The sequence below is a fragment of the Barbus barbus genome (assembly GCF_936440315.1).
Source record: "Barbus barbus genome assembly, chromosome: 6".
Classification (NCBI taxonomy): Eukaryota; Metazoa; Chordata; class Actinopteri; order Cypriniformes; family Cyprinidae; genus Barbus; species Barbus barbus.
In genome coordinates, this window is record NC_136734.1 from 5,731,623 (window position 1) to 5,756,475 (window position 24,853).

The 24,853-nt window shown below is 35.2% G+C and overlaps 2 protein-coding genes across 4 annotated transcripts in view; both read left to right on the forward strand.

The window, feature by feature from the left end:
• Positions 1–403: 403 nt before the first annotated feature.
• Positions 404–19,514, forward strand: LOC306871104 (SEC14-like protein 2). Its single transcript, XM_079418797.1, has 12 exons — positions 404–566; positions 858–933; positions 4,639–4,682; positions 5,348–5,410; positions 6,732–6,920; positions 7,450–7,545; positions 7,647–7,707; positions 7,852–7,935; positions 8,529–8,635; positions 13,938–14,077; positions 16,397–16,566; positions 16,659–19,514. Exons 1-12 carry the CDS (start codon positions 513–515, stop codon positions 16,760–16,762), a joined length of 1,188 nt encoding a protein of 395 aa, XP_079274923.1. The 5' UTR covers positions 404–512; the 3' UTR covers positions 16,763–19,514.
• A 204-nt stretch (positions 19,515–19,718) lies between these two features.
• LOC306871672 (protein PRRC2B-like) overlaps positions 19,719–24,853 on the forward strand; it is a 36,904-nt gene continuing 31,769 nt past the window's right edge. For all 3 annotated transcript variants that reach the window (XM_079419764.1, XM_079419765.1, XM_079419766.1), the window contains exons 1-3: positions 19,719–19,852; positions 22,693–22,871; positions 23,645–23,822. In XM_079419764.1, the coding sequence (XP_079275890.1) occupies positions 22,757–22,871; positions 23,645–23,822 (293 nt within the window). In that variant the 5' untranslated portion in view covers positions 19,719–19,852; positions 22,693–22,756. The remainder of the gene's footprint in view (positions 19,853–22,692; positions 22,872–23,644; positions 23,823–24,853) is intronic.

Consider the following 24,853-nt stretch of genomic DNA (forward strand, 5'->3'; position numbering starts at 1 on the left):
CTATTCTATTCTATTCTATTCTATTCCTTAAAAAAAAACACTTTGCTATGTGCACTGTGCTAACTGAGACTGGTCACAGCACTTGTATAGTGTTGCTCTCTCGTTGGTCTGATTGCTTCTACTTTGTAAGTCACTTTGGATAAAAGCGTCTACTAAATGACTTGATGTAAATATGTAAAAGCATTGTCTTGTTTCTTACACTACTGTATTTATAACAAATAATAATAATAGTAGCTAATAAGAATAATCCACTAAAATATATGTAACTATCACGTATAATAGTACTACTACTTATAATAATTATTACATAAGACATATCCTAATGATGTGAGATTATGTATTAATTTCATAAATTGTATAATATGGAAGATTGGTCCCGCAGCGCCCCCAGCGGTAGAGACGCAGCACAGCTGGTGGGAGGGCCATGAAACATCACTGAGCGCTCGCAGTATCCTTCAGTCTCTGACTCTAGCTGATTGTTAGACAGTTATTCCTGGTGTACTCGTGGCGACATGAGCGGAAGAGTTGGAGATCTGAGCGTGAAACAAGCCGAAGCTTTGGCTCAGGTGAATTATTATTCTTTTATTCCTGTCAAGAGTATGTCTTGGATTTATTTGCCCAGGGTTCTCCCGGTCAGAGAGGCCACACTCACCGCAGATGAAAACCACACTCGTTCTGAATGCAGAATCAATAGACTTTTACAAGAGTACAAGTGTTAGTTAATCGCTCTTTTGCTGAGATGTGTACATTACGTAACTGCTGAAGTTTGCAGTGTTGCCAGCACCTGAATAGAAAACGGATGTGCATGTGCAACTTCTTACTGTGACATTGCATAATTATTCATCTGTTTTCTTAAGTTTCGAGAGAATGTTAAGGATATTCTACCCCAGTGTCCATCCCAGAGTGACCACTTTCTGCTCCGATGGCTGAGAGGTGAGCTACTTCACTCACATTCGTGATGCACATTGAACAATTAGGTTAAATATTAATTTCCTGCTTAAGTTCTTGTTGAATGAGAGAGAGAGAAATTCCCTCTGTTCTATACTAATGTATACATAAATTATTATTTTTTGTTGTTGTTTGAGAACAGCCTCTGTTTCATGGATATTAATATTATAATAGGCATTGATAAGCTTAATGTAAAAGAATGTGCATGATTTATAGACTGTGGAATGACTCTATTAATCTAGAATGACAACTATTAAACCTAATCTTCTACACTGATACTGCCTAAAGAAAAGAATTCTATAGAATAATAAAAGATGTTCTAGAACGATCATGTCTATAGAATAGAAGCACAAAATACAATTTGTTAAATAGAATGATCATAATCTAACCTATAAAACAGAACCATATAGAATGATACTATCTATAGAGTCGAATCTTACAGAACAATTCAGCGTATAGAATATATAATGTCATAGAATCTCATGGAATGAATACAATCATAGTTTTTCTAACATAATTCACACGAGATTCTAGAAAGAGATGACATGTCCTGTACTGACTCGTGTTCAGACAGTATGAATCAGTGCAATCGGATCAATGCTGCGTGTATCTCTGCATTGAGGAACGGCGGGGACGAGTTCAGAAAGTCCTGGAACTCACAATACATGATAGATTAGGCCTTCACGCATTGTTCTGGTTAGAAATCTTCAAAATGTGAGTTATAATAAATAAGTTATTTGAATCTTTATGGCCATTTTATTTAGAAATATAAAGCACACACGGAAAAAGAAAAGGTTTTGGGGTTCACATTTAACTGCAGAGTTGGTTAAGTTTAATATTGAAGTTAGTTATTAAAGTTCCTCTAAGTTTATAATTTGTTCCTCTTTTGAAAGTTGTTTCAGTTGTCTGCTAAATGTATATGGTCTCTAAACTTTTAGCTGACCCTCTAGAGTGGCGTTTGGACTCCTCGCTGGTGGCGTTACAGAGGCTGTTCATGGGTTTTGACAAAGGCTGTTTTGTTTCTGAATGCAGCCAGTCTTCTGCAGGGATTTCTAGGCACCAGACAAAGACTAGCGGCACAGATTTTATGCAGGACTACTGATGGAATTGTTTAATTAATTACTACATTCATATAAACAGTGACACCATGCATGCATGGTGCTCGAGAATGTCATTAATCATGACTGTGACCTGGGTTATTCATATATGTACTTCTGTATTATCATTTTTTGTGCTGCGTTAGAGACTGTTGACACATGCACATTTCGTTAATAAAGGCTGTAGTGCCTCGCAAGTGTTGATAAGATAAACACCCAATTGTGAAACACGTCATTGAAGTCTGCAGTGATGTGATATGAGTTCACTGCTGTATAAGATTAAGTGCACAGGTGCTATAGTTCATGCGTTTACATAAATGCATGTATATATGCGCATACATACTGTTCAAAGGTTTAGGATCAGCAATTAAATTTTTTTTTGCAGGAAATTAACATTTTTTGTTAAGCAAGGATGCTTAAGTTGATCAAAAGTGACAATACATTTATAGTTACAACAAATTTCTATTTCATTAAAGAATGCTGAAAAAAGAGATGTATGCCAGTTTCCACAAACATATTAAGCAGCACAACTGTTTTCAGCGTTGACAATAATTAGAAATGTTTCTTGATCAGCATATTAGAATGACTTCTGAAGAATCATGTGACACTGAAGACTGGAGTTATGATGCTGACAATTCAGATTTGCATCACAGCAATAAATTATGTTTTAAAGTCTGTTGCAATAGAAAACAGTTATTTTAAATTGTAATAATATTTCACAATATTACAGTTTTTACTGAATCTTTGATCAAATAAACAGCCTTTGTGAGCATAAGAGACTTCTTTTAAAAACATCACCATCTGAAACGTTGACTACTTTAAATTAATAAATGAACTGGCTTTTGAATGGCAGTGTATGTAACTTGCTAAATAAGTCGTATCACTTTTATTTTTGCTTATACTAATAGGAATTTATACAAAGCCTTAGCCTTAATGTGCATAACTCGTCCTGCACTATTTGTGCAACAAACACAAGCATTATCTGTTACTTTTTCCAAGCGATTAGGCAGACTCATTGAAGCCCTATCTAGTGACCAGAGTGTCATAGAGATATCAAGAAACTTGGGGATGAGCCAGTAAGCAAACACCTAGCAACCACCCAGAATACCCTGGCAACTGCATTTGCAACATTAAAAAAAAACACACCACACCAACACCACAGCAACCACCCAAATCATTGTAACATAGTGGCAGTGATTTCTGCACAGGCAAATAATATAAACATACTATGAATAAAAAAAAAAGTATTTTGTTTGATCGAACTGTAAGAGCTTGTATAACTGCTGTATTTTTACATTAACATTTGTTTGAACAATTTTTGTTAAATATTGTGTGTGTGTTTTATTTTGTTATATTTATAATAACTAATAATTATACTAAGATTTAATATATAAATATAATCTATTATATATTAAGTAGTGCTGTCAAACGATTAATCGCAATTAATCGCTTTTAAAATAAAAGTTTTTGTTTACATAATATATCTGTGTGTACTGTGTATATTTATTATGTATATATAAATACACACACACATACAGTATATATTTAGAAAATATTTACATGTATATATTTATATTCATATAATTGATATTATATATAAATATTTAATATATAAATGTAAAATTTTTCTTAAATATATACATGCATGGATGTGTATTTTTATATACATAATAAATATACACACACGTATAATGTAAACAAAAACTTATTTTGAATGCGATTAATCGCGATTAATCGTTTGACAGCAATAAGAAGTAAATCTAGTATAATTATTTTTAACTTATTATTATAATTTCTAATACTGAGTTTGTCTTTGCTGCTACTGATAACAAAATTACTTTGATTAATGGTGTATTTTAGAAGAAATCCTCCGTTAAAGTCTTGATAAAAAAGCGATTGACATATCCATTCCACAAAACACTGAGCGCTTTTGTCAGCTGTCACATAATCTTCTTTATGAGTATTAAATACTTATGTATGACTCCATGTCTGACTAATTCTGGGTCAGTCGTGTCTCTAGGCCAGTCAGGTACAGACAAGTGTGATTAGATGACAATAAAACTAATCCACTGACTTAACAGGATTGTGGAAATGAAATTGGGTTGGGTTGAATTTGTAATTAATGTATTTTGTGGTAATACTTGTTTGAGGATAGGCTTTTCCCTCCAAAGTAAGCCTATATACATGGTAATATGTTGAACTAGTCTGCTCATTGGCCTGCAAATTTTCCCTCTTTTCAACTGAACAGTTAATCTGTTACCAAGTAGTAACCTTCAGTGGCACAAGGCTTCCAGTTATGTGCAGGTTATCTTGACTGAGTTAAGACGCATGAAAGCTTGTCTTGTGGAGTAAGGATGTTGAGTCATGTGCACAGCATGTTTGCTCTTTTTACTGTGAGTGTGCCAGTTTATTTATGGATTTTATCTGCGTACAAGTCTTGTGGTTAAAGATTAGGGCTGGAAACTAATGGTTTGTAGGTTCCTGTAGCTTCCTGGAATAAATTAGTTATAATGGATGAAAAACAGTTACATTTTAGTTTTTTTCCCTCCACATTTTTAAACTAATCTTTTTTGCAACTTGTCTTGTTTTACAGCCAGAAATTTCCATCTTCAGAAAGCTGAGGCCATGCTGCGCAAGGTATCACACAAACGTACTATTTCATTGAGCTTTTCAATATTTACACTACCGTTCAAAGTTTGGGATCAGTAAGATTCCGTTTTGAAAGACGTTTGTTCACCAAGGTGGAAAAATAATATATATTTATACATAGATATAGTATTATAATTTAGTATATAGTATAATTATATAAGAATATAGTATTTAATAGTAGTAAAATATTTTTTTCTGTGATAGCAAAGCTGAATTTTCAGCAAATAATTTTTTTATTATTAGTTAAAAATAATTGTGCTGCTAAATGAAGTGACTTTTTGTCAGGATTTTTTTTGATGAATCAAAAGTTAAAGAATAGCATTTCTTTGAAATGGAAAACTTTTGTGACGTTTTCTTTCCCATTGTGTGAGTGATGCTTCAGTAGTCCATGGGTCTTTTATCACAGACCTTTTGCTCACCATCTTGTTGTATCTCTGAACTCTGTTACCAGAATCCATTGAACCTCAGGTCAAAGCACAGCGGTATCTAACTAACACACAGAGACTCGTGGCGGCAAATTATGTTGTTCAGACAGAACTGATAACACTGTCAAAGTTTGCTGTGATGATGGTTCTCAATCATGATCATGTAAATACAGTTTTAGGGCAAAAACACAGGCTTGTTTTTAATCATGTGTTGTTTTTCATGTGCAGCACATGGAATTTCGGAAACACATGAAAGCTGACACCATCCTTACGGAGTGGCAGGTGCCAGAGGTATGACACATTCGTTTTATAATTAAAGAACAAATGTATTTGATATATAACATATCTTATTTACATATATATTTCTTTATATTAATATATTTCTCTGTTGTTCAAAGTTTGGGATCAGTAAAATTGTATTATTTTTGAAAGAAGATTATTCTGTTCACCAAGGCTGCATTTATTTGATTAGAATTACTGTCAAAACAGTAATATTGTGAATAGTATTTTTTAAAGTTATTTATTATTCTATATTAATGAATAACAATAATAAAACATTCTTATCTGTTTTCTGTTTTAAATGGTACAGCTGAATTTTCAGCATCATTGCCCAAGTTTTTAGTGTCATATGATCTTTCTGAAATCATTCTAATATGCTGATTTGCAGCTCAAAAACATTTGGTATTATTATTGTCATCAAAAATGTAAATATTTGATATTTTTATTCTTATCAATTTAAAAGTTTGCCATTTGATTTAAAAGGTGCAATTTAGAATTAATGTTTTAGTATATTAATCCATAAAACAGGCATGTTTTTTGACCAAGAATAGAACAGGTTGTTTTTGCTACTGTACCTTTTAAAGGGATAGTTCACTCAAAGAAATGAAACTTCTCCTCATCATTTACTCACCCTCATGTTGTTCCAAACGTGTATGAGTTTCTTTCTTCTGTTGAACACAAAAGAAGATATTTTAAAGAATGTTGGGAAACAAAGAATTGCTAAATGATTTCCATAAAAACACTGGAAGTCAACGGTTAGGTTTGGTTACCAATATTAAAACTCATATAGGTTTGGAACAACTTGAGCGCGAGTAAGTGATGACAATTTTCTTTTTTGGTGAATTATCCCTTTAAGACTTGCGTGCATATGACCTCTATTATGATGAAATGCTGACCTGCCCACTCTCGTTATAAACATGCCCTGCGTCCCAATGTGCATACTATCCACCCTATCTGCCCTAAATAGTATTGAAAATTACTAATATCACATACCCCTGGTTTCATAGACAAGGCTTAAGCCTAGTCCTAGACTAAAATGAAATTCTGAGCTGTTTCAACCGAAAGAAACTTGCACTGACTGATCTTAAAATATATCAGTGCCTTTGTTTTGTCTCAAGATGCACACCAGTAATGTCTTTTCTAAGGCACATTTATAAAAATTACTAAAATGTCTTAATTGAACTATGGCCTAATCCTGGTTTAGGCTAAACCCGGTCTATGAAACCGGGCCATAGAATATAGGATGGATAGTATGCACATTGGGACGCAGGCATGGTCATTTTTCAAGAGATTAATTCTGTGATTTACTCTTGATGTTTATTTTTGTGCTCAGGTAATAGAAAAGTATCTGTCTGGTGGCATGTGTGGCCATGACCGTGAAGGGAGCCCGATCTGGTATGATGTCGTCGGACCTTTGGACCCTAAGGGTCTGATGCATTCAGTGTCCAAGCAGGACTTAATCAAGTCTAAAGTCAGAGACTGTGAGCTTCTGCAGAAAGAGTGTGACCTACAGAGTGAACAGGTAGGTGTGCAGCTGTGAAAAGTGGTGAGGAATAGGTTTGGGGAAAAATTTTGCAAGTGAGTGTAAAAGCATTAAAATATTTATTTTCCTCTTTTTTAAATTTTTTAACCATCACCATGTCCCTTTAAGGGCTCTGTACAATTGAAAAATATGACAAAATAATTGCAGTGTAAGTTGTCATGCAGCCCTATACTTACTTTGTTTACTTGCATGCCATGTGACCATTAACTAACATTAAAAAATAAATCAGCAAGTATGTAGTTATATTATTGAAAGGTTACCCTAAATTCTCAGGGTGTACTTCAAATAAATATTTTACATCCAGTGAGTTCAGCTGACAAAAATGTTTAGAAACCCTTGCACTGTAATAAGTCTTTCAGGTCATTTTGAACAAAACAATTTGACGTAAAATCATATGGTTTATTCCAGATGACCGCTTTCACCAAAGATTGTTATAATGAATCATATCATGGTTTTTATGCATATTTAATAGTTTATGCCTGTCTGTTTTCTCTTTCTTATCTCGCAGTTGGGTAGGAACGTTGAGTCCATTACTATGGTCTATGACTGTGAAGGTCTGGGAATGAAGCACTTATATAAGCCTGCTATAGAGACTTATGGAGAAGTGCGTATTTAAAAAAAAATTTGTTTCTTGAATATTAATATATAGTTTGGTCCTTTCAGTTGCATTAGACTCATATTTATGTCTTTAATGTCCTTTCATAGGTTCTCACTATGTTTGAAGATAACTATCCAGAGGGACTCAAGAGGTTATTTGTCATTAAAGGTTAATAGTATTTCCCAAACTTTGTCAGTTAATAATGTGGAATATTTGCACACTTAGGAGTTATTTAATAAGCAATGCATATTTTGCATGTCACTGTGATATACCGCTTTAGAAATCTGAATCTCAAGACTGTTTCTGTTGCAGCGCCCAAACTGTTTCCTGTGGCTTACAATCTGGTGAAACATTTTTTGAGTGAGGACACTCGCCGGAAGGTCGTCGTACTGGGATGTAAGCAAACACATATCTTACTGCACTAATGTCTTTTCAGGGATCCTGCGCAGTATTGAAAAGTATGGAATTTGATTTTAGTCATTTATATGTCTGGATAAGTATGGAAAAAAGAAAACGATGTAAAATATTTGTGTTTCTAGACCATTGCCCCCATTCTGTGTTCTAAAATATAAAATTGGGAATTTCTAAAAATAAATGTATTACATGTTGCTTTAGTTTCCTAAAGGAATACTCTGGGTATTCATCTTGATTGTGTTCGTATTGTTTGTTTGACATTCTGTCAGTTACCACAGTCTAGAATTTCAGTGTTTATACAATATTTGCTCAGAATTCTTAAAAACAATGGAAACAGAAAGGCTGGGGTTAGTTTTTAAAATTGCTAGGAGGAAATGACCAAACCAGCAAGATTATTGTACACTGCTTGTGCCATTCAGACAAACTGGCATTGTCAGTGACTATTTTAAACCCTCTAGCTCACTTGCCAAACTTCCATTTGAATTATTTGCTGTAAATGTGTTTCCTGTGTCCCGTTTTTGTTTGGAAACGCTGAGCGTCAATATTCTCAACCAATTCTGTTTCTGTCTTCTTAGCAAACTGGCAGGAGGTTTTACAGAAATATATCGACCCCGAGGAGCTCCCAGCGTACTATGGAGGCAAACTGACCGACCCTGATGGTGACCCCAGATGTATAACCAGGGTGAGTAAAAAACAAAGGGCACACATCATTCTGAGTGACGTTGACTTGCTAATGAGCTAATGTTTAGGTGTAACCACACACAGTTTTTTTTTCTTTCAGTTGAAAGTTAATGGCACTTAAGATGTTAAGGAAGCTGCCAAGCCACATGAGAATTAGTCAGCAGTTTCCTTTTTATGAACCTTGAGGTCTAACCCATGTGTAAAACCGATTTTCTTGATTGATAGAGTGTCCTCTGTCTGATACTTTACCCTGAAATCAGCATTGAAGCACTGTAGGATTCTTGATTTTAGAAATTTAAAGAACTTCTGACTTTGATTGTTTATGAAACTGTTTATATCTGTGCTCAGCTGCACTCAGATCACCTGTATAAGATATTAAAGGGGTCATATGACGTTGCTAAAAAGATGTTTATGCAGTTTAAGGTTCAAAAAACACATTATTCTCCACATGCTGTGCATTATTGTTGCTCCTCTATGCCCCGCCTTTCTGAAACGTGTCGATTTTTACAAAGCTCATCGTTCTGAGAAGCGAGGCCTGCTCAGATTGGCCAGCTATCCAGTGCGTTGTGATTGGCCAAATACCTCAAGCGTGAGATGGAAATGTTACGCCCCTTACCGTATTGTGGTGCCGTGTCCCGAAGCGATGACACAAAAACAATAAAACCCATTATAAACGAGGAATTTGTTGCATCCAGTGGGGACATAATTACTGATTATAATGACTTCTACTGTCTTTTTACGCGTCGCATTGCATCTCGCCACATAAACATTACCATGTCAACATTTGTTATCCGAGAAACAACAAGCACTACTCTACACTGCTCAAAACTCGCGTTTGAATAGTCAGTAGCAGAAACTTACTTTTACAGGCTGTGAGTCAAACAGCCTTTGTGCAAGCCAGCATTGCAGGCTAATGTTACTCTTCAGGAAATAGTCCTCCGTAAAATGCTCTGCACAGTTCACACACTCTAATATTTGGGTTGAACTGTTCTGGAACATTGTTGTAAATACAACTTAAGCACTGATTTCTAGTTGTGTCCTCTTTTGGAAGCCCAATAGGCTTGTTGCGATAGACGGTGTTGGTGGTGATACCGGTGTTAAGCCGCAACATCGGTTACGTCACTTGCCCATCGCGCACCGTCCCTCACCGTCATTTATTATTACTTTTTTAATAGTAGTAAAAATCATTTAGTTCACTTAGAGAACAGACACTACAGTTAAAACTGAATGCGGCTGCTCAATGCGGCACACCGAAGGAACAACAGTTGCACATCACAGATCAGATTTCATTTTTTTTTTTTTTTACAATCTATTTAAAACCGAAGGAAAGCGAGGAAAAGAGGTAAAACCCAAACGACCCAAAAATACTTTTTCTCAGTATTCTAAGTCTGCATCATGCAATTTTGTTTTTTTGTTTCTGCCATGAAAAAAATAAAACTGGTAGTTGCATCTTTTTATCTCATGATGTTTTTTCTTGCAAATTTGAGTTAACATGCTATTCTGACCCCCCCCCCCCCCCTTTATATCTCGCAATTCTGACTTTTGTTCTCAGAAGTTCTATAAAAAAGTCTGAATGTTAAGACATAAACTCAGAATTACAAGCAAAAAAGTCTAAATTGTGAGATAAAAAGTCAGTTACCTTTTTTTAATTGCAAATAAACCATGGTCTAATTCACAGTGTAGTAAAAAAAGAATTGTCGGAGATATTAGCAAATCAAATCATAAAGGTACAGTTGGTGTAGTAAAAAACATCAAAATTTACCATTAGCAGTTTAGCTGTTTTTTCTTGTAATCGCAACTCTGGATCTTCATTTGGGGATACAGTCTTGCTGTTAAATCACTGAAATGTAAATATGAGGAACAAGATCACAGTTTCTTGACAACTGGCATCACAAAATTTCACTGGCTTGTATATGCTATAAGAGACATCATGATCTGTTACAAATATATTAGGGAAATAGCTTAATAATTCCAATTACCGAATATAAATTTTAGGAAGCAATGCAAAATACAGTTTCATAGCCAAAAGTTTATTTTGGACTATTTGTAGGCTGTTGGTTTCATCTTGTGTCATAGAAAGATGCTTCACAATTTCTATGGTCAGTGCTTATTGTTTTGGAAGTATATTTTTAATATGAATTAAATTCAGTTTTTGTATTATGTAATAGTATATTGATATCTTATGCGTCTTGACATGCTTTCCTTTTCAGTTTCTAAAACAATGAAGTTTTTCAGTCCACCTGGCCTCTCCCTGCTAAACTCTCTGCGATGCTTAGTTTAACGTCTTGAATTTGCATATTTGGCTGTTTAGTTCAAGCCTATAGGAGCTTCCCGCTTATCCTACTGCTAGTACACCCACGTAATTTAGCAATACCAGAAAATATAGTATGAGAACATAGTGAACCTGTTGCCTCTGACAGCCTGCTTATAGATGTATTTTTAGTGTCCCAAAACAACAGAGGAGTGAAATAGCTGTCAAATGTATGTTTATCTAAATCAGTTAATGCTTGCACAACATTTTAAACGTCATTATGATACGCTTGATGCCATGTGGTGCAATCTGGACAAGAGCCCGTTGGATTGCTCCACTGGTTATTGCATAGGCTGATTACTCAGTTGATCAGCTGGCAAGGTTGCAGCTTTGGGACACATGGCATGACTAATCTTCCCTTCCAATCTGTCTAAGCATTATGGATATGATTCTGTTTGTGATAAATCCTGAATGTGAAGAGCAAAGGGCTGTTATGGCAGTGGTACTTGAAAAACACCCCGTCAAACTGACGTAAACTATATATTTAACCCTCTGGTATTCCTCACTTAGCATTTATCACTTGCTCACCAATGGATCCCTCTGTAGTGAATGGGTGCCGTCAGAATGAGAGTCCAAACAGCTGATAAAAACATAACAATAATCTGCAAGTAATCCACATGACTGCAGTCCATCAATAAATGTGAACGTTTGTAAGAAAAAATCCATTATTAAGATGTTATTAACTTTTTGCTAGCTAATATATTAAATTATTATACCTCTATCTATTGCTTGAGGTTGAGTAAATGTTCAGTAAATTTTATTTTTAAAACTTCTCCTTTAAAACCGTGATATTTTTGTGTGTTCATATGACAAGTGCCACAAAAATCACCAAAATCTGTACCATTCCGTTAAATTAAACTTTTTGTTTTTTCAATTTATAACATTGAAATTCTTTGATCTGAAATGACCAAAGACAACCAGAGGGTTAAATTTCTATTTCTAAAAATAATTCTGTGCTAGTGCACGTGTAGGATTTAAAACACGAATCACATTCAGCGTTCTGAACTGAGGCGTTTTATGTCTGTATGTAGATACACAGGTAAAGCTGGTGCCCCTTTCTGGACTGGAAGTGCTAAAAAGGCCTCAGAAGACTCAAAGTGGACGGATATTTAGTTCTTTAGTTACAAATATTTGTAAAACTGTATAAAACCTTGGAGTCTTTGCTGGACTGTGATATCGCATAAGTCAAATAAATGTTTGTTTTCTGTGTTTAAGGCTAGAGAGCTGAAGATAGAAGTTGTTTATTTTGTCTTTAAGACAGTTAGAGTGCTTGTTTTCACACTGATGTGACATATGGATGGCAATTTCCTTGCCTATTAAAACTGTAATTAACCTTAAAGAAAACCAGAGCACTTTCTTCATGGGAAAATCGCTAAAGGGGAATGGATGCAAGTCCTCAAGAAAGATCTGTTTGTACTAATGAGCACAGATTGGAGTCATTACATGTTTGAATGACATGTCGAGACTTACGCAAATCACAGAACAACAGGCTTCTATTGGAATGTCTTTACACAAGGATGTTTTATGGAGTGAGTAATAAAATTGTGGCTAAATCCCAATTCACATGCTTCTACTATACATTACAAAAATATGTGCTTTTGAGTGTTTAATGAGAACTTGTGTGAGTGTTATCAACTTTATAAATGATGTTCAGTACTCTATTCAGTAATATTCAACAAGAACAAAAATTTATTTAAGACTAGATTTGATCCATCTTTAATTTTATTACACTGCTGTTCAATAGTTTGTGGTTGGTGAGATTTTTTTTATTTTTTATGTTTTTGAAAGTCTCTTTTAGGCTCACTAAGACTGTATGATAAAAAAATACAGTAAAAACTGTAATATTATGAAATATAATTTAAGGAGAAACCCCCACACATGATTGTAAAGCGCTTATACAGCAATACACGATAAAGCGCTATATAAATGCATCATTCATTCATTCAAATATTATAATTTAAAATAACATTTTTATTTTAATGTTTTAAAATATAATTTATTCCCATGATGTTCAAAGATGAATTTTTAGCAACCATTACTCCGGTTTTCAGTATCCTTCAGAAATGATATATTCAAGAAACATTTCTTCTTATTATATTAGTTGAAAACAGCTGTGCTGCTTAATATTTTTGTGGAAACTGGGATACATTTTAGCCGCATTTAGCATTTGATTAAAATATAAACTATTTTACTGTTTTGGAAATCATAACATTATACTTTTTTACTGTCGATTTTGATCAACTTAATGCATCATTGTTAAATAAAAGTAGTTTTTTTTTTAAAAAACAAAAATGTTTTTTGGGATGCACTAATCTAGGCTACCATAATATGTATAGTATGTGAATTGGGATGTTGAGTCATTTAATATGCGCAATTATCTGTGATTTTCAGTGTCTACATTTGTTTCTGTTTGAAAATAATAATATGCATGAAAGTGCATAATTTTGAGTGATGCACCGATTCTCAAACATCATCTTTATATTTGAGTCTGTGACTCCAGACAACGTGACCTTAACTCTTTATAAAGTGTCTGATGTTAATGTTGTCAAGTTGTTTGTTTTCTTATTGTATCTAGTGACAATTTAAACTATTTCTGTATTTTACTGGATTTTGAGCTTTTGAAAATAAATAAACATGAACACAAATGCAGGCTGTAATCTTCCAAAGTTTTTCTCTTTAAGCTTCAGAGTAGAGTACTCGGGCTATATGTAGGATAATCACTGCTCTACAGTACTTGTAAAGGCAGTTTGTGTTCCTTATTAAAAGCCACTTTAATTTGAGCTCCTTTCCTGTCTGTTTTTTTTACATTTTGTTTTCTTATTTTCCATAAAATGCTTTACTAATGTTAAAATGTCAGGCTTTTTTCTTTTGCACTCACGATGCTTCTGTAAGTTTCATCCTCCTTTTGTTTTTTTTCATTTTCAATTCTGATTATTACGAACTCTTCTCAGCTAAGCACGTTAAAAGGTTTCTGTTTTTTTTTTTTTTTCAGATTACAGTCGGATCAGAGATTCCCAAGACCTACTATGTTCGAGACTCCATTAAAGTGGACTATGATCAGTCTGTGTCTATTGGCCGTGGCTCATCTCATCAGGTGGAATATGAGCTAATTGCACCAAACTGTGCGCTAAGGTGAGCAATCTGAGGAGACACAAAAAAGTTTAGTTTTTTCTAATACTAGTACAACACAAAAACACTTTCTGAAACTGGTAATAGACATGGAGTTTGCCATGAACCAGTCACTGATCCATCACATCAAAGGTGCTGTAAAAAAGGTTCTTTTTGGAAAACGATGCATAAAACGTTAGCTACCAAGACCTAAAATGCCAAACTAGCTAACCAGCAACACTCTCTGAATGGTACATGCATTTGGGTTAACTAACTTTGGGTTGGAATGGCCTGGATATAAATTTGTGGTCTAATTTGATTACATTGACAAAACATTAAAAACACTTTCAGCAACTTTCAGGATTGATCATGAGCATTAAACGGAACATGAACTGAGAAACCAAAATTCCCTTGATATTTTGACAAATAAGAGGTCATTGTACTATAAAAGCATCTTGTAAGTTTCAGAACTCAAAACTTTGTCATTAGGTCTAAAAACAGCTTATATTGAAGGCAATCTGCCAAAACGACAGCTTGTGAAATGTACCACTCTATGATGTAATAGTGACGATAAGCATCGCCTCCGCAGAAGAAGATCAACGCCTGCTTCTACTGCCTGTTTAGCCCTGCCCACCGATTTGCGTATGTAGTGTTTATGAGAGAGTTGTTTATTCATTTTTGACCTAAATCACAGCTGCGTCCATCTATGAGGAATGTGCGCAGTCAAAAATATACAACTATTAGCCAGTCATAGCAGTGGGTGTTTACTTGTGAGTCTACAATCCGCCACGCCTATTCAAACAGAGCGTTCTGATGAGGGGGTTACAGGACGGGCCAGAAAATAGAATATTACTTCTTAATTATTATGTTTTTTATGTAAAACATTATAAGTGGGCCTCAGAGAGCAGTACAATAGAAAAAACAAAGGTTTAATTAAAGGGTTACTCCACCCCAAAATGAAAATTTTGTCATTAATCACTTACCCCCATGTCGTTCCAAATCCGTTAAAGCTTCGTTCATCTTCGGAACACAATTTAAGATATTTTGGATGAAACCCGGGAGGCTTGTGACTGTCCCATTGACTGCCAAGTAAATAACACTGTCAAGACACAGAAAAGTATGAAAGACATCGCCAAAATAGTCCATCTGCCATCAGTGGTTCAGTCTGAATTTAATGAAGCGACGAGAACACTTTTTCTGTGTAAAGAAAACAAAAACAACGACTTTATTCAACAATTCGTCTCCTCCACGTCACCGTTGCACCATTTTGGAGAGTATCTGCTGAACGCAAACAGCGTATGCTGTTCTATGTCAGCAGCACCACACGTGATCCTGCTGACATAGAACAGCGTACACTGTTTGTGTTCAGCGGATACTCTCCAAAATGGTGCAACGGTGACGCAGAAGAGACGTGGAGGAGATGAATTGTTGAATAAAGTCGTTATTTTTGTTTTCTTTACACAGAAAAAGTGTCAATGGGACAGTCACAAGCCTCCCGGTTTTCATCCAAAATATCTTAAATTGTGTTCCAAGGATGAACGAAGCTTTTACGGGTTTGGAACAACATGGGGGTAAGTGATTAATGACAAAATTTTCATTTTGGGGTGGAGTAACCCTTTAAATATTAAAGGAGTAGTTCACATCCAGAACAAAAATTTACAGATAATGTACTCACCCCCTTGTCATCTAAGATGTTCATGTCTTTCTTCAGTCGAAAAGAAATTGTGTTTTTTGAGCAAAACATTTTAGGATTTCTCTCCATATAATGGACTTCTATGGTACCCCGAGTTTGAACTTCCAAAATGCGGTTTAAATGCAGCATCAAATGGCTCTAAATGATCCCAGCCGAGGACGAAGGGTCTTATCTAGTGAAACGATCGGTTATTTTCTAAAAAAAATTACAATTTATATACTTTGGATGGGAGTTTTTCGACATACCATAACTGTCATAAACTGGAAAAAACAGAGTTCAGAGCCCTTTGAAGCTGCATTTAAACTGCATTTTGGAAGTTCAAACTCAGGGGCACCATAGAAGTCCATTATATGGAGAGAAATCCTGAACTATTCTTCACGACTGAAGAAAGAAAGACATGAACATCTTGAATGACAAGGGGATGAGTACTGAGTACATTATCTGTAATCTTTTGTTCTGGAAGTGAACTACTCCTTTAATCTTTTGACCTATTAAATAATAATAAAATGTTATAAATGATTAATTATTGGGGTTTATTTATCATATGTTTATTCATTCACCTATACTATATGAGTATAGACATCTGGAAGCTGGAGGGCTTCACATCGCAGGAACTCAGTCTATGTGTGATGCTCTACTCTCTTCTTCAGATGGCAGTTCACCTGTGATGGTGCTGACATAGGTTTCGGAGTCTATAAGAAGAAGAAGATGGGAGAGTGGGTGAAGGCCAGTGAAATGAAGGAAATTGTGCCAAATCAGCGTTACAACGCACACCTGGTACCTGAGGACGGATCCCTCACCTGCCCGGAACCAGGAGTGTGTAAGTACAGATTTAACAGGTTTTATTTTACATCCCCAATTGAGATGAACATTAAACGTGCATGTGGATTTACTGAATTTTGTTTTACTCAGATGTACTGCGATTTGACAACACATACAGCATCTTCCAGTCCAAAACGGTCAGCTTCACAGTGGAGGTCCTCCTACCTAGTCAAGTCAACCAATCAGAGCGTTAGATATTATGGCAACTAGCAAGCAGACAATAAATTGAGATTATGAAACGGTTTGGAAACTCATGACATCTTATACAGTATATCTGCTGTCAATATGAATATACAATATCATAATAATGCTGCTCTCGAAAAGGAGAGCATGTGCATTAATTGTACTGACTAATCACTGCATTAAAATGGTGGGATCAAATTTACTCTTCAGTGATCAATGTGCAATGACAGACTGTTTCATTCACCGATTTATCTGGATCCTGACTTCAATGCCAGTGTGATTCTTTACATTTGTTTCTCTAAGATGAAGCTGTTATTGAGTTGATTTATCACATATTAATGAAGTGTTGAGCTTATCAGTGAGCTGTGGTTTATCAAGTGTAACAACTGTTGCTGAAACTGAAACTGTCTTGGTATGTATTATTTGAGCTTGCCCTTGTGTGCCCTCTTTATGATGACCTTAACTCATGTTCTTGAAGTTTCTTTATCTGTTTAGTTCCTTTTGATCATGTATTCATTTGGATAATGAACTCGGATGAGTCTGCACAGTTTTCCCTCAGAATGTGGTAAGAGGTTAAATTATTACCTATTTTTATGTTGTTGATGCACACAAATCTGTGAACCTTTTGAAATATTTTGTTTACAAAGAGCATTTGGCTTGATACGGAGTATGATGTCGACATGTCATGGGGTGGTTTGCGTTTTTTTAATCCTTTTTTAATTTTTATTTAACTAATTGGTGTAAAAGTAAGATTTATACCTCAGGTCCTGTATTTGATTCCAGCAGCATGCATCTGTTCTGAAAGTGACCACATTGTATTTAGTCTGAGTTGTCTCTATTGATTTTGTAATATTCATGTAATTTATAAGTGATTATTGTATTGATTTTGATTAATTAACTAATTAAATGTATGCATTACAATGATCAGTTTTCATGTCTTTCTGACCTATATGTATGCATACTTTTAACGATTGTCTTAACAAACAAGTTTCCATGCACAGACAATGATTTGGGGGAAAAAAAGACTTTTTAAGCATACTGTGTGTGTATTTATACACACATATCTAGTATACACATATGATGTAAACAAAAACTTGTATTTAATCACAATTAATCTTTTGACAGCACTAAATCTAATCTATTATACTAATTTGGTGTTCAAGACATATTTCTTATTATCAGGCAATCAATGTTTAAAAAGAACGTCGTACTGCTTAATATTTTGTGGAAACCGAGATTTTTCTTTTTTAAAGAATCTCTGATCAATTGAAAGCATTTATTTGAAATAGACATTTTTGTAACATTATAAATGTCTTGTGAATACAAACATTGGTTTCTCTAAAAAAAAAAGGCCATTTTATAATAGTATCTGTTTTATAACTGGTATTTTCAGATGGCAGACGGCCATCCACCAAAACAGACGGCTCCACCAGTGCAGGAAAAACAAATGCCTGGGTCGCGTTTTTCAGACAGGCGTCGCGACGGCCTCCCTCTTTTAGGGGTCCTCTAGGTGGAGACTGAATTTTTCAAGCCTTTTTTCTTACTTTCTGTGCCCCGTGATGATACGTATACACGTTGATTGAGTATTTTATCAACTGAATGCGTTTATTGTACAAAATATGGGCAAATTATTAAATACATTAATACGAAAATACCTAAAATTGTTTAAAAATAGTTATACTGGAGCATGGGTGACACCCAGTGGATATGTTTGGCATTACACCTCTTGAGGGTCCTCGGTAGGCGACCTTATTCTTTTCTCTTTTTCTCTTTTAGTTAATGTAATAAACACAATAAATTGTCGTAAATAGTAAATCACGGCACAATACATTAGGAAAAAATGTATGAAGACAAAAGTATAAAGAAGAATCCTAACAGGTTTGCATGCTTGTTTACTTCAAATGTGGAAAAGAACTACAAACAAGATTTAAATCAATGATGAATGTGCATTTTTTGAAGATGAACACTGCTAAAAAAAGGAGTGTATTATAACGGCCCAGCTTGGACAAAGCATCAGCGGATGAGGATGCAAAGGATACAAAAAACGAGAAAATGGTTCATAGTTACACAATGATAATATACCTGCCCAATATCTCAAGCCATAGAGAAAACAATCTTACTGACCTTTAAATAACGAGTGCATTGACTTTTGTGTGAATAGCTGTTGTACTATTTCATGTACTGCTAACAGTTAAAGTTATACAATTAAAATGGTAATTGCTGTGATCATTACTGTATGATTTTCTTTGTAAATATCATCTTTAAATAATATGAAATCAATAGTTGCAGTACATTCACTGCTTAGAAGCAAAACTATATTATAGCCTCCTTTTTATTATTTATAACTAATCATATATTACATGAATTAATTGGTTTGATGAAACTACCAGGGTTGCAATGATTGCAGAAACCATGGGTGCTGATAAAAAAAGGTATAAATGAATAAAAAACAAATAGTGTGTGTGTTGGTTTCACTGATCACAAATTTATTATTATTATTATTTGCCCTTACTGGGAAAAAAAATATCGAAAAGCTGTATTGAGGTTTTCTAGCAACTGAAAATGAAAACTAATTTAAATGTTTTACTGGTGCATTATTTATGTCTCTTATAACATTTAAACACGTTTGTATTTTTATTGAAAAAATTAACACTGTTTCTTGCATATTGTTATTATCCATGTTCATATGTTTAAATAACTGTGTTGATTACATTCTGGTGCTTTTACAAAAATAAAACACTATGTGGTCTTTGTCTGCGGCATAATGCTGCTTTCAGGCTTTTTGTTAAGCTTTTATTTTGATGCATTTTAAATGCTTTTATTTTGTACAGAGACTTTAGCTTGAAACAACAAGCCATAGCCAGCTACCAGTTTTGATCAGGCATTTCAAACAGCTACCTCCTGGGTCCTAAAGGAGACCCGATCGCGGGTGGAGACTCGATTTCTCGCGACGGCGGCACCAGCTTCATACTCAGGTCGGGAAACTGACAACAAGCGAACAGAGAAAAACAGAGAAATCTGCATCCATCCTGCCGAGTTTCTCTATCCGGTGGAAATATATCGATATATGTAATCTGAAGCGACAGTCATACGTTCAATCGGTGAGTTATTAGCGCGCTCTGTGCGGTTATTCGCGGGTTTGGAGCCGGTTTGTCGCAGGATGTCTTAGTGTTTATGTCGCTTTGTTCTGAGCAGCAGCCATTTTTAATCGGCTCACACATTAACAAGTCCCCAGAAACCCCTCATTAACGCATTGATTACTCATTATACCAGGCGATGTTAATTAAACAGCCGCGCTGCTGCGCTTTCTGTCCCGGTTTGAAGCTCGTTTTGTCGGATCTGGTGGAGTTTATACAACAGAAGCGGCTCGAGGCTAATGTCAATAGCATAGCTAGAGAAGTCTGTGAAAATCGCTCTCGTTATAGTAAATATCGTTATTTATCAGCTCTCACGCTCGTGTTTACAGCCTCTAGTGTGTGAGCGTGTTGACTTGGTGTGTGTGAAATGAGCGGTTTGTTTAATAATCAGGCGGACGAGCCTCTGTTTACATCTCATGCTAGCTATACATTCACAGTTATCGTTGACATATGTGTTAGCTTCGTTTAGCCTGGCATCAGAGTGTTTCATATTACATTAATACATCACATTGATGATAATCGCTTGTAAGAGCTCACTGTTAATGTGTCAGTATTTCTCGTAAAGTCTTACTGCTGTGCATTTCTCATGAGAGCATCTCTGTCATGATAAATCTGAGTTTGGTGATGATGGTGATGATGGTGGTCTCTTATAAGTGAGCTGTGCATCAGCCATTTTTGTAATTAGACAAGCAAGTACTGAGTAATATTAGTAACATGCACTTACTGTAGGGTTAGGATTTGGTTCAGGGTTAGTTGTTTGTAATTATGCATACTTTTTGTTATTAGTATATTAAAGATGTGTAACCTGACACAGATATTGTAAAACATAGTGTTACCTTTTTATTGAAGGAGTAGTTAGCCCCAAAATGAAAATCTGTGGAAAATGTCCTCACCCTCAGGCCAAACAAGATGTAGATTAATTTTGTTTCTTAATATGAACAGTTTTGGAGAAGTTTAGCACTTGTTCATCAATGGATCCTCTGCAGTGAATGGGTGCCGTCAGAATGAGAGTCTAAACAGCTGGAAAAAACAATACTATAATACGCAAGTAATCCACTCCAGTCCATCAATTAACATCTCGTGAAGCCAAAAGTTGTGTGTTTGTAAGAAACAAATCCATCATGAAGTCATTTTTAACTTTAAACCGTTGCTTCCAGCTAAAATATGATCCACAATCCATAACGCTTTCTCCAGTCAAAAAGTTGTCAGGTCTGAATCAGGAGAAAAATCTCCACAGATCAAACACCAAAGCAGCTCTGAAAAAATATGTGGCTGGATTTTGATGTGAGAGACAACAGGGGATGGACTTTTTCATTGGAGGAAGCATTATTATGGATCACGGACAAGATTTTAGCCAGAAGTTAAAAATGCCTTGATGGATTTGTTTCTTATAAACATGTAGCTTTTGGGTTCACAAGACTGTAGTAGATGGACTGGAGTGATGTGGATCATTGTAATGTTTTATCAGCTGTTTGGACTCTCGTTCTGATGGCACCCAGAGGGTTATTTTTAAGCGTATATTAACTTTTGGGTGAACTATTCCTTTAAAATAATTTTTTGTGTGTGTGTCCCTTCATAGCATTGTCATTGTATGTTAGTCATCCCAAATAATTGACAATGAACTTCTGTTTGTCATCTTCCATTATCTCTTTTTTTGGATGATTAACTAACAAACAGTGAAACACTTTGAGAGTGATTTATACAGGAGTCTGTTATTGTCTATTCTCTCATAAACATTTACTTAAGATGTTTACCTTATATTTATTGAAGATGTGCACTTGAAGTTAAAGCCAAAAATGTAAATGATTTACTTGCCCTTATGTAATTTTAAAGTGTTATGGTTTTCTTTCTTCTGTGGAGCACAAAGGTAGATGTTTCGCAGAGGTTCATGCTGCTCTTTTACTCACAGTGAAAGCATTTCACTGCATTTACAGAAATGGCATAAGCTTCTAGTCATGGGGTTATTTATTTGATTAAAAGGAGTAGTTCATCAAAAAATGAAAACTTATTTACTCGCCCTCATGTTGTGATTAAACCAGTATTGCTTTCTTCTGAAGAACACAAATCAAGATATTTTCAATGAAACCTGAAAAATATCTGTCCCTTCATTGAAAGTCCATGTAACCAAAACTTTGATGTTTTATAAAGTTCATACAGGCATTGTAAACTTAATAATATATAAGAATGAAGTGGTTTTATCTTCTGAAGAGACACAATAGCTTTATATGAACAATTCAAGTTAGGCTTTTATTCCCATGTGAACATTGTTCTCCACACATACAATGAGATCTTCAGATATGAGAAATGGCTCACACTGTGTGCTTTCTTGATCCATGAAGAAAACCCCATTGGTTCTTGAGCTTCTGTTAACCATACTTGATGTGCATACTTTAAGATGTCTTATTGAACATGTATGTTTCCCTTCTGCAGAGCTCATGCTTGTCATTTTAGGTCACTGTCGCTGGTGTGCATCCAGCAGAACATGTCTCAGACAGCAGGACACTTCTGTTGTGTGTCATGTGAATGTTGATTTCACCTTCATCACCAGTCCAAGACTTGTCTGAATGATCCCCGTGTGGCTTTTTTTTGCTAATTGAGGTTGATCAGAGTCATTATTCTGTCCAAGATTGTGTTTTGTTGTTGACCAGCTTTGAAATGTGTCTGAGCCGCATCCTCTTGTGTCCGGATGGAAAGATGGCGTTTCTGTGGCATAGAAACGATTATTCATCACAGTTCAGAGGATGTGTTGGAGAGACGTTGATTCTTCTGCTAACAGTCGTGTCATTGTGTGTGTTTCTCCACAGAAACAGACGGTACTGAGGAAGAGGTGCAAAGAAAAATTTCCATACTCGATGACATTACATCGCAATGTCCGATCGTTTGGGGCAAATAACCAAGTCCAAGGATGGGAAAAGCAAGTATTCATCACTCAGCCTATTTGACAAGTACAAAGGGAAGTCAATAGAAACTCAGAAAACCACAGGTGAGACTCAAGCACTCCATATTCACATCCATATTCAAGTGTTTGTGGAATTGATGCAGACAGACTGCTATGTAAATCTGAAGTTAGTTTGTTGTGTATGTCTCAATGTTTGCTCTGCTTCACACACTGCATGCATGATGCTCATGTGTGTTTCACTATATGAACTCGTGAAATTTAAGAAAACTGTCGGCAGATACACAAACTCAGAGATCTTACAACCCACCATAATAAAAGTTCAGAAATATACTACTATTGCGCAGTAGAATGTACTTCTCAAAATATTAATACAGGTCATTTAAAAATTATTTATATTTAGGAATATCACAATTTTGTATCCATGATTATTTTAAACGGTAAACATTTTGTGCATCACTGTTTGCCAAAAATTGAAGGAATTGTAAATTTGATTTAAAATTGTAAAAAAAAAAAAGTATGCATTCTTTTGATTACCCCTGGTTTTGATAACGTTGTATTAAATAATAAAACTGAAAAGTTTCTGTGACCACGCACAATTTCTGAAAATGTAAAACATTTCTTAGGACAATGTTTTTGTTTAAATTAATACATAATAAAATTGTTAGTTTTTTTTATTGAATTAAACCATTCAAATGAAATGCATAAAAATGAAAATTAAAGCATGTCCATCGCAGCAGCAGATCTCGTATATGTGTGTTAACCGTAATGTGCCAGTATTTGTGACGTATGTGATGTTTTCCGTTCACGTGTCACTGATTTCACACCTCTCTCTCTCTCTCTCTCTGTGTCACCTGCAGTTGTTGCACGACATGGCTTACAGAGTCTTGGCAAAGTGGCCGCTGCCCGGCGCATGCCCCCTCCCGCTCACCTGCCGAGTCTGAAGTCTGAGAGTAAAGGAAACGATCCCAACGTGATTATCGTCCCTAAAGACGGTACAGGATGGGCAAACAAGCAGGATCAACACGATCCAAAGAGGTCAGAGCCAACGCCGCTGCCGCGTCAGCACTGCTGTCCATCACACTCACTAAGACATCACTGTGTGTGAAGTGAATTGAAGGACAGATTGTGAGCCGTAGAGTGTTTTTCGTGTCAGTGTACAGCAGGTGTGTCTGTATGTCACACTGATTGTCGTGCAGAGCAGCTTATATTAAGAAAGGCTTGTGTGCAGAGAGAATGATAAATGCTCATCAAAGTGTTGGTCGCTTGAGTTGTTTGGAGTTAATGAGTAGGGATGGGCGATATGGCCTAAAAAATTTATCACGATAATTTCAGGTATTTATTGCGATAACGATACAAATGACGATAATATATATATATATATATATATATATAATTTATACATATAAACACATATACATATACATATATATATATATATATATATATATATATATATATATATATATATATATATATATATAAATAAATAAGTAAATTAAGTTTTAAAGATTAAGATTATTTCATATAGTATTATTAATGCAATTAACTTGAAACTTTCTGTACACAGCCAACTTATGGCCATGCTAATTATGATCAACAGCTCATCTCCATTAATTGCTCTTATCAACCATAATAATGCGTTATGGACGCTTCATATTAAATCATATGCATAGGCTACTGGCACACATTTACCACGTTGCTGATGACTGAAAGCCTGTGTATGGCTATACTGCTGTGATCTGTTTCAGGCTTTCCATATCATAACATTTTAGAAATTAATTCATTGTAATATCTCAGAAATGGCATATTTAACGAGAACATCGCGGAGATTTAGACTGCTAGGAGCACAGTCAAAAATTTAGCAGCACCTTCAAATCAATAATCAACAATTCTGATCAAAAATGAACCTTCCCATTACGAGGTGATATTTGACTCCTTAAAGTGATTTACAGGGAATTTAGTTTTTACCTTTGTAATGGCATTTTTCTAACTTTATTAAAAGTATGGCATCTTTTATGTCAAATTCAAATTGGACGTGTTTCCACTCTTTGTAACCACCATTTTTC

Coding starts and splice junctions, on each gene's coding strand:
- LOC306871104 (XM_079418797.1), top strand. CDS start 513: ATGAGCGGAAGAGTTGGAGATCTGAGCGTGAAACAAGCCGAAGCTTTG. Junction 7,546..7,646: donor CTATAGAGACTTATGGAGAA/GTGCGTATTTAA, acceptor GTCCTTTCATAG/GTTCTCACTATGTTTGAAGA. Junction 14,078..16,396: donor GCACCAAACTGTGCGCTAAG/GTGAGCAATCTG, acceptor TCTCTTCTTCAG/ATGGCAGTTCACCTGTGATG.